Source organism: Sinohyriopsis cumingii, chromosome 2 (genome assembly GCF_028554795.1).
Source record: "Sinohyriopsis cumingii isolate HCF-2022 chromosome 2, ASM2855479v2, whole genome shotgun sequence".
Lineage (NCBI taxonomy): Eukaryota > Metazoa > Mollusca > Bivalvia > Unionida > Unionidae > Sinohyriopsis > Sinohyriopsis cumingii.
In genome coordinates, this window is record NC_142962.1 from 84,788,320 (window position 1) to 84,806,364 (window position 18,045).

Sequence of the window (18,045 nt, forward strand, 5' to 3'; positions counted from 1 at the left end):
AGCTTGCACAAGCATGCGCAAGCTTGTTATTTATTTACCTAGTACAATAAGTATACACAAGCTTGTGCAAGCTTGTTACTAGCTTGTTGCAAGCTTGCAGAGATTTCTTGCTACAAGCATCTGGGCTTTCAAAAATCAGACATGATTGTGTTTTCCCCCCTTCCAAAAAACCCCCTGAAAATGTGAAAGGGGGGGGGGTCTGGGAGTCCGAAGGCCCCTGTCCAAAAATGCATTTTAGACTCAACTGCTCCTGGTGGACCAAATTATCATAATATATTGCAAAGTTTTACTTCATTCCAATGAAGTAATCTGCATATTTAATGATTAAATAATGCAATCTTATAGTTGCAATGCAGTGGAAAACAAATCTGTTCTGCCAAAACATTAAGTTTAATTCCATTGTTCAAGTTTATTCATTTACTGCAAGCTTACCCAAGGCTGCAGAAGCTTTATGTGTTCCCCTAGCTGCAAGTGTCATGCCCCTATGAAATGATTATGAATAATGAATGAACTGTTCATGAACTTGGTTCAAGAACCATTCATGAAAGTTCATCAAAAGGTTCATGAATTATTCTAGAATGTGCATGAATTGAAAACAGTCCACAAATTGGATCATCATCATTCATGAACAAGTGCATGAACATATTCATGAACTATGATGAACAAAGTTTCTCAATGATTCATGACTTCACGAACAGTGCCTATAAAACAAAATATGATAACCTGACAAGTCACAAATACCTATTCATCCTGAATCATACAATAACCTTAGATGGGGGATGGGGTTAATACAGTATAAAATGCAACATATTATCTTAAAAACTGTATTTGATTTCAGATAAATTTAAACTGACAAGTGATATTCTTTTTTTTTTACCCTTAGCAACACTTTTTGTATGTTCTGTAATTTTTCTTTGAAAAATGTTCAAGAGATATTGGGGCAGTTGCCTGCAATCAACTGTTGAAGCATATTTCATCGTCATGGGGCTGTCTTTCAGCTGGGGTTTCTCCTGACCAATCTTCTTCCAGAGACTGACCTGTCTGATAACTCTTTTGTGAAGATGTTCAGGGTCTATAATTTAATCAAATCCTGTCCATTGTCACTACTGAATGTCTCCTTCTGCAACTTAAGCTGTTCCATCTGATTACTGTTTGGATCTTTAACATTGTTGCAGCAGTCACAATTTAATGTCTCTTCCATCTTGAATCCTCCAGTTTTCAAATTTTCATCCTTAACCTACAAACTTCATCCTCTAACAATTTTACTTTTCTGCTGTCTGGTCTGAAAAAAAGGTAAAGTTAGTTAATTACAGATAATCTCTGATTAACATTGTTTTTAGCTTTTAGCACATTATCATTGTACCCCACTTTACTTACTGGAATAATATGATCCAACTCAAAAATGATCTAATCCCTTACACATAATACTGAGCATTTATATTATTGCAGAATTTTGTCACTGTTTTATATTAACTGAATCTGTCTAGCCATAGGTATAGTCACAGGAGACGGATGTTTTATATGTTTTATTCAGTAAAATATGACATTTTTTTTGACAACACCGTTACACTAAATAACCGTATATATTACAGATAACGGTTATTTCATGCTTTCAAATATTTTCGCCATTTTTTATTAATAAAACGCCAGACTTGTGTGGTATAGGCCCTTAGTATGTCACTAATGCAACCACTCCGACTCCGCATGTTGCGTATAGCTGCTTCCGGTTTCATTACGTTGTTATTTGCACTTTTATTGTGAACAGTTTAACGCATTAACTATTTTCTTAAGGTTTTTTTTTTAAATTACGAAATTACATCAGATTATAGAAATAGTGATGTCATGTAAAAGAAAACGATCTCGAACATCTCAACTCCTATCGATATCGAACCACGTCTGGTATCGAGAACTGGGGGGTGGGTGGGGGTGATAATGTTTAGTGATTTTCAAAACTTCGATGAGCAAGTTTAAATTAGGTCTGAACAAAATCGTGTCATTAGCTTGGTTATAAATAATATGATGACATATATAAACCAATAAAATATCCATATAACTTCTACTGAAATAATCACGAATGACAAAGAAAAAGATACTCACCGTAATTCTGGTCATCCGGGCTTGGTACGCTTTTCCGCCTAATTTTGCTCTCACCAAATCATTTCCTTCACATTCTTCAAAGTCGCTTCTCTGCACTTCTACTTACTTTAAAAAAATGACATTGAAAATATTCTCATCTGTCCATTCCATGGAGTCCACGGTTTTTGTTCGAGGTTTTTGCCTAACGGTCTGCATGATCTTTGGTTTCTGAGGAAGCTTAACTGTTGAAATCGCGCGCGTATATTAACCAATCATATCACGTCTTTTTTCAAAGTCATCCAATCAGAATAATCGTTGTTAATATATTTCGGTTTTTACTGCAAATTGGCAACCAGTGGCTAAGTCAATAGAATATGCAGTTTATAACAGTAATGGAGAGAAGAAAAAAAACGTTAGGACAAAGTCATTGAAAGCTTTTTAAAGCAAATACATTTTGTTGATGCTGGCCAGAAAATATTTTCCCATATTAATCCAGAAATACTCAGGTTAAGTAAACAAGTATTGAATTAAAGATCTGTATGAACATTTATACAGTATATCATTTTAAAAAAAGAAGAAAAAATTCACCTTTATTTAAATTTCACTAATATTGTGAGAAGTTTGTATGATAAATTTTCATGAACATTTTATGAATATAATGATATAGATATTTAATATACATTTTTTTAAGAAATACCATGGTATTGCATCAAAGTACTTGAATTGTTCATGAACCATTAGTTCATGACATTTCAGGAACTTCAAAGATATTATAATAGTTCATAAAAATTCATCAGTGTGTTCATGAACTTCAAGTACATGATTCATCAAAATTCTTGAAGTTCATGAACTTACTTGAGGAACTTTCATGAACACTTCATGATTGTTCATCAAGTCATGACTTTGTTTTCGTAGGGGCGTGACAGTGATGGTGTCTGCTACTTGGATACATGGTCTCAAACTTTCACAAGCAATGGATATATATATATATATATATATATATATATATATATATATATATATATATATATATATATATATATATATGAAGAAACTTGTTGCAAGCTAGCTTAAATTTACTTTCTGAAACATACAAGAAAGCTTGCGCAAGCTAGTTTTACTTTCTGAAGAAAACAAGCTTGCGCAAGCTAATTTTACTTTCTGAAGAAAACAAGTAAGCTTGCGCAAGCTAGTTTTACTTTATGAAACAAACAAGAAAGCTTGTGCAAGCTAGTTTTAATTTCTGAAGCAAACAAGAAAGCTTGTACAAGCTTGTGCAAGCTTGCGGTTATATCCAGCTATCTTGCCTAAGCCTGCACTTGCTTGTACAAGCTTGCGCAAGCATCCATGTTAGCTTATAAACATCAAACTAGCTTATCGCAAGCTTACCGCAAGCTTGCCACAAGCTTTCAGCAAGGATGCATTTTGGTTTGGGTTGTCCCAATTTTCCATCCACTTTGCCATAATCTGATAGGGTACAGAAGTTGCTTGTCAAATTTGAATTCATGATGGACCTTGGTAAGAGTTGTTTTTGCAGACTCAATTTTAGAGAGATAATACAAGATGATTCACTATATAGATGATATAGTAGGTAATTTCAAATATCAACGTGACCAAATATCTTTGCAGTAGTCAGCTGCCACATCTATTTAATTATCTTACCAACATTTTCTCTTGATGATTCCTTTTCTGTCTGTAAGGGAAACGCATGTGCTTGTATCTTGTAGAGGTGTTCTTTGTTTTTTCAGCTGTAATTGATACAGAAGTTCTCTTGAAAAGGGAAGAGTTTCACATCCTTGGAACAGTAAACAAAAAAAAAACAAAATTGAAAAATTTAGCATATAACGTTTGAAAGTTACCAACCAATAGTTGTGTAAATGATTTATATAACCTGAAGAAAAACTTCATTAGTTTCAGAATAATGTCAGTTATATGGACAGATAATAATTTCTGATTTTAATGATTGAATAATGACTACACTTTGCTACAACATGTTTTTTCTTTTGTTTATGGCTAGGTTTTGAAGACACAATCAGAATTGGAAGCCAGTTAAAATTCCTTGGTGGCTTACAGTTATTGATAAAGTAAGTAATATGGTAGTTAAAATGTTTCAGTCTTTCATATGAAAAATATCTTCACCATTTTATGATATCTGTGAATGTTTTTTTCAATATTAACTGGTTTTATTGATCTATTTAACATACACCTAATAGTGAGAGGAGCAATTATAATTTTTGGCCCAAAATAAAATTTTAATGCCTTGAGGGATTGAGGTAAAATTGATTATAATTTGATATGTCCATCATAATTTCTTGTCTAGCCTTTGAGAGAATAAAATGCAGTACATAGTGATTTTGATTTCATTGTTTGGCAGCAGCTTTTTCTTAAAGTCTTGTTCAAGCTAATGTTAAAGTTTTTGTGCAGGTCCATATCACCAAAAACAGCAAAACATAGCATTCAGCTGACTGCCTGTCGACAAGTTCAGTAGCATATAAGAATATGGCTAGTCTGCTTGACATAGTCATATCTATTTTATGTAAGTGATTGCAATTTATTTATTGCTTTTATAGGTGTATTGTTGAAAGTTAATGTAAAGACAGTAGGTCTTTCATACTGATTGTGCATAAAATATGAAGATATTTGTTTAGATACTTGGGAAATACTTTAGGCTGAGCCATTTAATTGAAATCAGATCCTTAGTCATCAATAAGTAAAAGTTTGAAACTCTTCATATGTAGTTTCACCGTAACAGGATGACATTTGCCCTATGACCATTTTACATTAAAATTATTATAGATATCAGATTCGGAAAACTGAAGCTGAAGTGGTTGCAACAGTCGGTGCGGGAGTTTGCAAGGATAGCAATACTAAAGATTGTCCAGTATTCTTCAATCTTCTGGAGGATGCTGTATTGCCAATCCCAGTGTGTAATCCAGATGGTTCTGTTACTTGGCCAAAAGGTTGGTCACATTTCTAATATTGTTATTGTTTTCCTAATTACAATAAACAATGTCAGTATGAAGAGGGTCAGTATTTAAGAAAAGGCATGAATATATTTTAGTATAAACCATCTAGAATGATAAGATGGGGAACAGTGTATTCAAAATTTCACTTCGGTGTTTAGGTCCTTTCATTAGCCCAACATTGGAAGTCTTGGTATATAAAAGCTGAGATTGTCTATTGCTTAAAGCTAATCCAAATGAACTAATTAAATTTTGTGTCGACAATGGAAAATAACCATGAGTAAGGCAATGATATAAATTTACAAGTTATCACTTGTTTCTGTTACATTGGTTACAACAAGTTTAGTACACTGAACAAAATACAAGTTACACCTTACTTTATATTGATGCATCTTTTGGAAAAATATTGACTGCCATATTGAGATCTCTACTGGGTTGGTAGGTTTATCATTGTGACTGAAAGAAGAAATGGTTTTTGCATAATAACTTTTAGTTCTAGATCATGAACCTCAATTTCAAGTTTGTATCAGTCTTGCACTTTACATATGGAAGAGGTCTGCTGAGTTTGGATCAAAGGTTCAAGGCAATAGAGTCCCACTTATGCAAACTGTTGTGCAAATTACAGAGATGAGGCACAATATGCTTTCAATGTGTGTATTATTGATGAAGATAAACATGTAGGCAATAAGTGTTTTCAGCCTGTAAATACATGATTCAGTATGAAATAATATCATACAATCCTAAGGATGTTTTACTCAATTATTCAGATATTTTCAGCAACAATAATTCTTAAAATCTGATATCACTTATATGGTAAAAAAATGTAAATCAAATGAAAAAATGGTAAGGCTACAAAACGAAGTAGCACCTGATATAGTAGAGAGTACAGCTAATCAAACTATTAAATCTAATAAATTTCCACTGACTTGCAAACTGCCAAGATAACAACATTGCATAAAGCTGGAACAAAAGATTATGTAAATAACTTTAGACTCAATCTGCCCTTCCTAGTCTTTTTCAGATTACTTGAAAAACATAGTTATGACTAAGTCTTAAAATATGTAACAGAAACAAGTGAAACCAACATGTTTAGTACAATTGAACAAACAATTTTTAGTAAGGTAAAAAGTGAAAAATTAAGAGGAACTTACAGTATTGTGAAATAAATCCAAAATAATCAGAAACATCCTTTCACAAGTCTAACAGTATGTAATGTTCTGAATTAATTGCAATGGTGTTAAATATCTTGATGTATCATATTGATATAATCCAGAATGTCTTTAAATGAATCCTCGATAATCCCAAAGTATTGTTTTAGTCCAAAAATCCAATGATTTCTTCATAATTCCAATGAATAATTTAAATAAATAATTCTTCTAGAATTATATCTTTACACAATTACAAGTGATTCCACAGATTGATCATAAATAGGAATGAATAATTGTGTACAAAATCTTATACATACTAATTTCTTTGAACCTAAGACACAGCAGCATTTCCTAGGGAAATAGCCAGGTCTTGAACTCAAATCCAAGTAAACGTCTTGTTTACATCTTAGAAACATGACATAAATAAGTTAGGCATTATCCTCAGTCATGGACAGAAATTAAGCATAAATATAGAAACACATAACAACATGTATATGATTCTCTTAACAGCTTTTTGAACACTTATGATCTTATTCTTGATAATCAATCTGGCTTTCAGAAGAATCACATATGTGAAACTGCACTCATATCAGTGATGGATAAATGATCTTGAAGACAATAAAATTTTACTTGAAAAACTGAAACTATTAATGTTATTAAAACTCCCTAAGCTGGCTTAAAAAATAAATGATTTCTTGTCCTATAACTTATTGTTCCATTTTTTGTTACCTAGATCATGTCTCAAGTGAATGGACACAAAAACAAAATTGTGTTGAATTTGCAGCCCATGAATGTGATTAAGCATGCATATCCATAGTGTGTACTGAGGAAAGACTTTGACATACTAGTCATTGTTGTGAATATGTATAAATGAGTTGGGTTTGATTCTTCTCAAGGGTTTGAACATTTTATCAGACAGAAAATTGGATCCAACAAAATCACAAGAGAAAGAGAGAGAGAGAGACAGAGAAATTGCTTCAAGGCAACAGCTATTCAGGCATGACAGTGGTGCAGTATAACAGTATTTTCCCAAAATAAAATATTAAATGCATTCACTGTGAGTGTAATTGACAATATTATTGTTTGAATGGGTTACAAGTGTATTCTTAAAGACAATGCTGTGCATGCGATTTTTCCTAGCAGACATCACTGCTGGTTTGTATCAGTTATGATAAAAAAATGTCAAACAATAATAACTTATGTGGTGAATAAACACACGCCAACTTTGGATTCTTTTAAGTATGCTGATTTTTTTTATATACAAAGTAGACTGACCCTGGTTTATTTGTACTGGTATTCACAAGAAGCTTAAAAGTAAATTGAAACAATAGAACAGTTGGGGCTCTGTAAGTGACAAGTTTAGCATTCATTTTGTGAAATCTGTTTTAGCTTATGCTGCAACTGGATATGATTCAGATGTGCTGTATAATCACATGATATTCAGATAAACTGTTAATTGAATATTGGACTACGTGGAACAGTGTTTCAATTTATGGCTTGGTCAGAGGTATGGGAAAAGAAAGTGCTGTCATTTCAAGCTAAGGCTTTGCACTAGCAGATAACTAAGGAAATACAACTTGGGAATTAGACCTTGTTGTCAAAAATGCATATATAAATCAAATTAGGGTTTTTATTGCATCAAACACAGTGTAGAGCCAAACACACAATATAATACAAATATGAACTGTTTTTGGACTTGCATGATAATGGAAGCAATATACTTAATAATAAACACCTGAGGGAAACAACATTGATGAACTCTTTACTCTGTGGCAAGTGATATTTAATTTGATATTTTAAGTTATACAAAGCAAAAGAAATATAGATATTAGTATCATGTTTTGAATACCATATAAAAGCAGATAAATGCACTCCATACTATAGTTTATATGCATTTTTTAATGGGAATAGTGGCATGATGATATAATTTTTTTGCATCTAAAGTATTTTGTAAGTACTCCAAGCCTCTAGAGTTCCAGTATTGCACCTGGATTTAGTGTCAAGTGAAATTTATTACATTGTGCTGTATATATTGTGCATAAAAGAACCTCAAGGTGGATTAGTTCTGTAACTAATTGAATTACCTTCTCTAAATAAATTCATTATTGTTATTATACTTTATATTATTATAATGTTGAGTGAGGTAGGGCATGTATATTGTCTTTGGGTTTTATATAAATAGCTGTCACTGTATGCCTAATGTGCAGATTGAGGGCAAGGTTGAGTTTTCAATCATTTAAATTACACAGTATTTGCTTGGTTATTATATATTTTGTACATGTTTAGAAGTTTTGGTAAATGCTGCATCCTTGACTTTTGATGACATACACACTGGTGCATAATGCACTTGTAGATAAGGATCTGTACTGTGTTTCCAGATGATTCAGAATAAAACACTTAAATCAGTGGCATAATGCATAGACAGATCTGAGTGTACATCATTGGCAGCCATACATGTTTTATTATCCTCTGAAACAAGGTAGCATATTATCCTGATGCATTTATCAGTATTGAGTTCTAAGAAGGGAGCAGAGGTAACTTGGTTTTGTTTTGGACTTGTAATTAAAGGTCTTGGGTTCAATACCTGCCCATGCCAACCCAGGTCTGCTGCCTCTGTGTGACAATAGAAAGGACACTTAGCTTAAATTTCCTGGGATGATATAGCTAGTAATGTGTTACAATTGTCATTAAAACCAACAAAACACCACAAAATTACCTAAAAAATCTGAATGCTACTCCTGAGTTTGACAACTTGGAGGTCATCTGACTCTTAATGGGAAACATCCAGTGAGAGCTCGGGTCATGGCCATTGTATCATGAACGAAAATCTATTTTGTAGAATAACATTTTATCTTGGGTTAATTCTTTGACCATACTTTGTGGACTGCACCAAGAGTGGCAAAGTAATTTGTAGATTCCATGTTCTAGAGGTCAGAGGTCACAGTCATGTTAAGTCCAAGAAGAAAATAATGGTTTCTGCATAATAACTTAAGGATTGCAATTCCTTTGCCAAATTTCATTTTCACTGAGACCCATTGTTAGTAATATACAGAGTTAGCCCTGCCCTTTTTGTTCTTACCGGAGATCTTTTAAACATGGGGCAGACATAAAATGGATCTTTCATGGTACTCATTTATATATAATAAATAACATTACTATGGAGATTGTTGTCCAACAAAATTTGCCAGGTAATGACTGTTTTGTTGTGAAATAATCTAACAAAATTAGTGATGTTGGTTGGGATTTCTGTAATTTTTTAGGAGTAGCTATTCCTTTAAAATTAACAGAAGTAAAGACTATAATCTGAATAGACCTCCCTGTCCATTTGTATCCCCCTGCCAATTTAAAAAACAAAACACCTTGATTGCCAGTCATTTCCATTTCCTGGACAAGTGTCCATTATCAGCTAAGGGGCGAATGCACAACTACACATGTATGTACATGACAAATACTGCATTGTCTGCTTCCGATGATTACAATGTCAAATCAAGCAAAGGAAGAGAATGACAACTATAAATTTGTCTTTATGTGGATTTAACAAGTGGTATAATTTCTGTGTACATGTACAGTTTCTGGACAAGTCCATTTTCAGTGAAGGAGTTGATGCATGACAACACATGTATGTACATGGAAAATACTATGTCATCTACTTCTGTTATTTACAATGTCGAATCAAGCAAGGAAGAGAATGACAACTATAAATTTGTCTTTACATGGATTTAACAAGTGGTGTAATTTCTATGTACATGTGTGCAAAGGGATATAACTCTAAACTCTCAACCTTTATGTAAGTTATGGATTATCCAGCAGTTAACGACTAGGCTGAACTGCATCATTCTGTTGTTGGAGGAAAATAGACTTGCCCATAAGTGTACGCAATATGGTGCTGTGTTAGTATGGAAACTCTGTTAAGCATGAAATTTGCAGACAATGCCAGTTTTTGGGCACCTCTGGTCATAGGTTAGAAATTATATATTAGTGATTGAATTGACTAAGTTATATGTACTTTTTAACACATTAAAGATTTTAGTTATTAAAATCAGTAGAGGGGTGCAAACAAATGGGGATTTATGCCAAAACTGTAATACCGCAGAGAAATGTAATAATTTTAACACCAAAAGAATGCCTGATAACCTTTTGACCATGCAAATGGAGGTTGTTTAACAGGTGTTCCTGGATGTACTTATATGGAGATATGGCAGAGGTGCTTACATTGAAATGCAGTAGGGGATAACAATGCATTTTCTTTGATATGAATTAGTCACATTCAGATGCACTTGTATGGATGAAAGGGTTTAGCCAGTTGAGAGTGGGGGATGTTTGATTGTTGATTATGTTTTTTTATATCTGTGTTCATTTAGTTTATTAATGACATTTTCAATCTTGCAACATATTCCTTTTCTGTGTCTGTTATAGAAAACTTGGTTGCATAATTGTCCTTGATTGTCATTTTAGTGGACTGGAGTACCTATTTTAGTAAAGAGGCAGTTCGTAAAAGACTTCAGGAAAGTGCAAGAAAGACACAAGAAAAGCTTCTAGAAGAAGTAATTGCCAGTGTTTTGAAAACCTTAGGTTTGCCTGAGGTGAGTTAATGTAATAGTTAATACAAGGGCTTTACTTAAATTTGCAAAGAAAAGTATCAATTTTGTTGAGACTGGTTCCCATAGCAATGGATATTTCCAATATCAAATGATAAGCTCCACCCACTTAGTTACTGTTGCTGCGACTCCCAAGCTATTGAGAAAATGGCAGATCCAGTAGTATCAGCAACAGATTCATTGGACGATATTCTCGACAGCATTTCTGAAACTTTTATTCCTGATTGCAAGATTCATTTAGATCATGAGTTAAACTACTACACACAAGGATATATTCATGAAATTAGGATTTTTTATGGTGAAAATTGTGTCAAAGTTGCAGCACTTTGCTGGTGATCTATGATGAAGAATGAACATCCATTCAAACTTCATGAAGACATTTATCAGAATTTCTAGTATGGCTTAATTTTTTATAATTTAAAAAGCTTTCGTTATCTATTTGTTAAATTTATTACTGTTCATCTAATAATTAAATTATGTTTAAGAAAACATATCATATTGTTACAGTATATAAATTAACAATTTATACAAATTTGTCTGAGTGATTGAAGGGAATGTTTTATGTTCTTTATGCTGCATTAATGTGAATCCTCAGTTGGACAGATAAACATTTCATAAGGATATCATACCAGTAAATTTAAATTAGAGTAATGTTAAACAATGATTTATCATAATCTCTTAAAAAAAGATGGAAATAATTGAAATACGCCACTTTTATCTTTGTTCGCCAGTTAGTGTAACTCATTTGACCTTATTTCATTGATGTGACAACATTTTGCAGGTGTTATAAAGTCAGTAATTTGTAAGAAATCAGTTTTATTTGAGTTAGCATGACAACAATTTAAAATAAATGGCAGGATGTAGATTGCTGTTATTTATAGTCCCAAGCCTAATGAGGAAAAAAGAAATATTTTATTACAGTTTTGAAAATAATTCACTTTAAAATTTAAAATAATTGGTGTCAGAATCCAGTTTTGCTTTTATATATATTTGAATAGAAGTAGGGACAGTCCAGAATTTAAAGTATAAGGTGGTGTTTTGTCAAGTAGGTACCAATTGCAAGTAAAAGAATGCTCAGTAGTGAATTTTTTAATTAAAAAATCAGCATTATTGAAGCATGATGCAGATGTCTAATATTCCAAATATATTTTTTTAAATAAAAAAGCAAGATAATAAAAACGACAAAAAACAACACATATGCGCACATTTCGTTTATTGCATCTTAATTTATAACTCAAACATATATACAATTCAAACATAAGCATGCAATTAGCATAAAATTGTATTCAACATTTTCACCAGCATGACAAATAATACCATTATTGTGTTTTTATATATGAAATATGATTAGATATAATGTATCACTTCCAACACAGATGTTTTTCCACGCTTGAATTTTTCAACCTAGTTTTAAGGACAACTGAACTAATTCTAATGAAATCTTTTACGAATGTTTCAAAGGACACTGCCAGAATTTCATTTGAGATGGTGCCCCTTGCAATGGTGTGTCTTCCATACTAGCCATGTGGAAAACTTATTTATGATTTCTTTGTCCAGACTGGCTTTCCAGACACATTCTACAATGGATTTTTGTTACAGAAGAGAGTCTTTCTGGGCAGATCCAAAGTTGCTCCTGTTGCTGCTTCCTCACTCGGTGATGTTGTAGGAGCAGAGTCAGCAATTGTCTAGTGACCAATAAGGGGCAAGACAGTAAAAGGGGTGGTGTGTCCACTGTTTTGCGGTTTGGCCCCAATTGTCAGCTATTAGCTACAGAGTCAGTTTGCCTGTTTATTCCCTTTGGCTTCAATTTATTTATTTGGGTGCACTACTGGGAGGATTTTGGTCAAGATCTGTGCCCTTCTGTCCATTAAGACTTGCAGGGCTTTGGAAATGAAGTTGCATAAACTAGTTGCCATAGTCTCACCTGCCAATCTTTCTTGGTTTCCTTCAGTCTGTTGAAGGAGTAATCATTATCTCCAGCAGCATTGCAAGATTATTTGAGGCTTTTGCATAGATGTCATGAAGCATGCTCTCAATGTCCATGGAACTCTATGCAGAGGTTCTTCACCTTCATAAGGAGGCTTCCTTGGAGACATCAGAGGTCATGTTGGAACACATCCCTTCTTGATGTGGCCAATGTTATTTGGAGTGCTAATCCCAATAGTGGCCTTTGAAGAATTGTGCAGTCAGCAACACCAGTCTCTGGCAATGTTTATGGGCCAGCTAATCTGGTGAAGAAACACACCCATTCTAAAAGGTCCAAGGCTTTCCTCTTAAACAATTTAAACATGCCAGTCATCAAAACCAGAATCAGACCCAGTTTAAAAGTCCTTTCTGCCTGTCTCTCTCATAATCTGGCCTGATGGGTCAGGCGTGGCAGTCTATTGAATCCTACTCCATCTCTAAGGAGGAAGGGAGTCACACTCTCTTCAGATGAGTCTCCATTTCAAGGACTTTCAGTTCCACCTATCCCAGCTAATATGCAGGAAGATGTGTGCACCCTCTTCAGGAAGGGTGCAGTAGAGAGAGTGGACAACATGTAGAGTCCATTAATTTATTTGCAGATCTTCTTTGTTCCAAAAAGAGGGTTGATATTTACCCTTGAACAAATTCCTTCTGGATGAACAGTTCAAGATGAAGACAACTGCTGCAGTCAGGAATACCTCCAGGCCAAACAACTAAATAGTCTTCATAGATCTTCAGGATGATTATCTTCATATAGTCATATTCCCCGCCCACTAGAAATTCCTTCAGTTTTGTCTGTAACTGGAGATTTTCTGGTTTGGGCCTCTTCCCTTCAACTTAAATTCTGATCCCAGAGCCTTTACAAAAATGTTGGGTGTAATAGCAGTAATTTAAGGTACATAGAAGTTCCCATCGTGTAGTACTTAGACAAATGGTTGATGCACATCATCCTTCTGAGGGATATGTATCTCTGTTGGGAGACAGTAACTTGTCTGGGCTGGAGATGAATTTTTTTTTCATGACTGAACAGGACGACTTTGTTGTCTACTTGTCTCTTCCTCACTCTCCTGGTGAATGTAGGGGATGTAGTTTTCCTAAGGCTTCATATGCTATCCATCAAGCTCTTGCTTCAAGCAAGCAGGAGACCACCCAAGGACCCCTATTCACAAGAATCCCCTTCTGATCCAAGTTTCCTCACCATCTGAGATGTTAAAAAAGTCAGGAAAGGTTTTTGACCAGATAATGATTCATATTCTGGAATCTTTTTCCTTCATTTTCACCAACATCTCAGGCTTGTGGAGCTCATCTAGAGTAGAGTAGAGCAATGCTGCCGAGTCTGTGGTCTTGGGAATAAACTTTCCTTCACATCAACAATCTAGCAATAAAAGTTGTTTTTCTGGCATTTGCACTGTGTGTTAAACACGTAAGACATCACTGCATCATGGTTTCTATAGACTGTATACATTGTTCCATTATTGTTTCACACTTTTCATAGAAAATGTTAAATTGGGCCTTTCCATCTGTTCTTTTATCTGCCTGACACTTTCATTTCCATCAAATATCTCCCTTAATAATTATTTGATTGAAATTAAATGAAGTATACAGCTAGATATTGATGAGACCTTCACCAAGTCAGATTGTTAGTATTTTGTCTTCATTTAACTGGGTTATAGCCTCATATGATCTAATTCACCCACTTTTGTTTCTGCATAATAACTTGCACGCTTGTTATCAGATATAATCAAATTTTGGTATGCAGTTGATGAGACCATGGCTGTGCCTAATTGTCAGTCTTTTTACGTTATTGTTTAGCAGAATTATTACCTCACATTAATGGAATCACACACTTCAATTCTCCTCAGTACCTCCTTTAATTATTATTACGATCAAATTCGCTATGCAGCCTGATACTTATAGGACCTTTGCTGAGTTCAGTTGTCAGCTTTCTGCATTGCTGTTTATCAGAATTAGGTCTGAATCTCAGACCCTTGTTGTTCACAAGAGTCATGGACCTGTTTGTGGCATGCTTCAACAACTATCAATCTAATCTCCAGCTGAATTTGTGGCTGTTGGTGTTGACCTCATGTAGACCTCTTTGTAACTAGGTGGATTTCAAAGCTTCTAGTCTTTGTCTCCCCAGTCCCTGATCTGAAAGCCTGGGTACTTGACACTCTGAATTGGAATAGTCTTGATGCATACACCTTTCCCCAGACTCCTCTGATTCAGAAGATGAAGAAATTCAAGTATAGGCTAATCTATATTGCTCTTCTTAGGCCAGAGAAATCTTAGATAAATGACCTTTTAAATCTAGTGGCAGATATTGAAGGGAACTTTTGCCATATAACTTGAAGTTCTTTTAATACATTGGGAGGCTAAAGCCATGCCAGCTTGAGGAACCAAACATTTAAATCCCTCTGCCTATTGTTTTTTAAGAAACCAAGTTCTGCAGTAATAGTGTTCTTTGAGATAATTACCTGATCATAATACAGGTACTCCCTCCCAAACCCTTCCAGCATTTACATTCATGTAAGAACATGCACATTTGCTTCAGTTGCTGTACAGTTGTTGTTATGGGGTTTAACAACATTTTTCAGCACAATATAGGCTATATATGGTGGCCAGTATAAATGGTGGAGGAAGAACCCAGGATAACCCCAGAAAGAACCACCAACCCATGAGAAGCTACTGGCAAGCTTTCTCACACATCCACACTGGCCAAGCCTGAGACTCAAACCCAAGCAGACAGAGGTGAGATGGCAGTGATCTGTAATGGTGAGTGGTGTAGACCACTCAGTCACTCTGTTTACTTCAGTAGTAACTGATGAAGGAGTTTGATGTGAGTCCTTCTATTGACAGCAAGACATCTCTTGTCTGATTTTGTCTCTCAGTAAGCATTCATGTCAGCACTTACATTGTTAAAGCAAATAAAAACATGTGGTAAACATCTTTTATTTTGTTCAGTAGGGCTGGATTTGCAAGGTATATGAAGGACTGCTAACATATTTTTAACTGGATGACATTGTATTTGAAAATGGCAAAATCGCAATTAAATTTGTTTTGTAAGACAAGTTTATTTTGGAAGTTCTTTTTTTGTCTTATTGTTTTTCAGCATCCACCATATCTTGAGTTGATAGCATTTGTGAATCTTCCTGTCTGTAATTGTTTTTGCTTTTCTACCTAATAACATATAAAGTGATGTATGGATCCAAAATACCCCAGTTCAAAGATATACATCCATGCTATCATGGTTGAGCATAATTTTAACATTTTGCTATATATTTTGTATTTTAACAAGTTTTAACCCCAGCTTGATTTTCCTTTTATTATGACTCTATGGTCTTACACTAAATTATGGAAAAGAGCAAGAACCAATAAGTTTCGTAAAATTCTACATATAATTTATTTCTATGGAGTACAAAGTAAAAATTTAAAAAAAGACTTACAGTAATGCAAATTAAATCCCAAAATAGTCCAAACAATTATATCACATGTCCTAGTGGTGTTTGAAATAAGATCCAGTGCTGAAAGTGTTGATGTGCCTGTAATGGCCTGTGACATGGTAATATGACAACAGTCTTTTGATGAATCACAATAATATAGTCCAAGATGTCCTTGTTTGAACTCGCTATGATTCTCAGTCAATGTCTCTGTCCAAGAATATTACTAATGAGCCCATTGTATTTTCAGCAAATAAATAATTTCACCTAAATGAAATACTGGACACAAAAATACAAATTATTCTGCTTCAAGATCTTACAGCATGAATGAATAATATTTGGATAAACAAGATTATAAAGCCCTCTGCATGACCCAGGTCATAATTAGCATTTCAATTAATGCTATTACTTGTTGGAATTTTTTCATTATAGAACAATCTGTTACTTAAAATTATAATAGTACCCACCTCCATTGTGAGAGGTTGTGGGTTTGATCCCTGGCCAAGTTATACCAAAGACTTATTAAGATGGTATTGCAGCAGCCTTGCTTGATGCTCTGCATTAAAAGGTTCTTGTTAGGACTGGTTGGACTGGTGTCAGGATGATGTAACTGGGTGGGACATGATGTCATATGTATGCGGCATGATGCCCCTGTGCTAGACATCACTAAAATCTGTTACACTGTGGACATCATAGTGATATGACTTGAATTATTAAAACTACATTAAAAATCATAAAAAGCACAGAACCCAACCTTGTTATAGATTAGACTGTGTTATAACCAACCAAGTCCGTTAGCTGAAGAAAAGGATACATTTACCTAAAATATGGAGAGCGGTTAATAACTGCAGATGCAAAATTACATGCTTTTGAATAAATGAAGATAAACTGCTCTGAAAAACACTTGTATATTGAAAAATTACATTTGTGTAGTATAGTCCATAATCCATTAAGTACTATACATGTATATAATAAACTCATGAGTTCAGGTATAGATCACATGTTCTAAAAGCATCTATGACTTGCATTCCTTCAGGAAACACAAATCAGATGTATATTATCACATATATAAAAAAATTGGTCCCTCATTTTGATTTATATCCGATTTTTACTAAACAATTCACTACAACTGTCGCAAATAGTATGTGGCCATAGTTGTTTACATGCTTCATATACATGTACTTAAATTGGCCTAGATTTTGGTCCAAAGTTTAACAAACCTATTTGCAAGATACCACATCTTCAATTAACTTAAAGGCCAGATATCTGTAGTTTCAAAAGATTGGAAATTTAATTGCATTTTATGCTGCCCTTGGGAGCAAAAATTAAAATTTCATGGCATAATAAATCTGTCCCAGTCACGTTGGAAAATGTAACAGTCCATCAAATTCCATTGCTTTTATTTAAATTTGGTGCAGACTTCCTTCATTGAAAGGTTCTTTGTTGTTATTGAAGATTTTAGTCAGTTTTCTTTGATGAAGGGTGCATGTGTTATTAATGTTACTGGTACAGGACAGTTTTGAAGGACCAAACAGATTTCCATTTCTTATTGCAGTGGTAAAAGGAAATAACTGTTGAACAATGAGACCGATTTTCTTTTCCTTTGCTTAGTATTTATATGGAATGATCAGTGCTTTAAAGGAAATCAGTTTTCTTTGAAGTTTCAGCAACACTTTTTTTTTGTGTGTACACCTTAAAAGAAGCGAAATTAGCTTTCATTTATTTGATTGTAGCAGTTACTGTTATTATAGCTAGTCCCAGTAGCATGACTATTGGATAGACCAACAAGTATATCTCTGTTGTTTTTAGCTTTTGTGTGTGTTTTTTTTCTGTTTTTTTTTATACATTTCTGATAGCA

The 18,045-nt window shown here is 34.0% G+C and overlaps 1 protein-coding gene and 1 long non-coding RNA gene across 2 annotated transcripts in view; one reads left to right on the forward strand and one right to left on the reverse strand.

The window, feature by feature from the left end:
* Positions 1-810: 810 nt before the first annotated feature.
* Positions 811-2,992, reverse strand: LOC149805305 (uncharacterized). Its single transcript, XR_016414852.1, has 2 exons — positions 2,098-2,992; positions 811-1,282 (listed from the first exon to the last, which is right to left on the reverse strand). It is a non-coding gene; the product is annotated as an uncharacterized LOC149805305 (long non-coding RNA).
* A 9,819-nt stretch (positions 2,993-12,811) lies between these two features.
* LOC149805306 (uncharacterized) overlaps positions 12,812-18,045 on the forward strand; it is a 50,642-nt gene continuing 45,408 nt past the window's right edge. The window contains exon 1 of the mRNA XM_089933969.1: positions 12,812-12,886. Within this exon, the coding sequence (XP_089790095.1) occupies positions 12,812-12,886 (75 nt within the window). The remainder of the gene's footprint in view (positions 12,887-18,045) is intronic.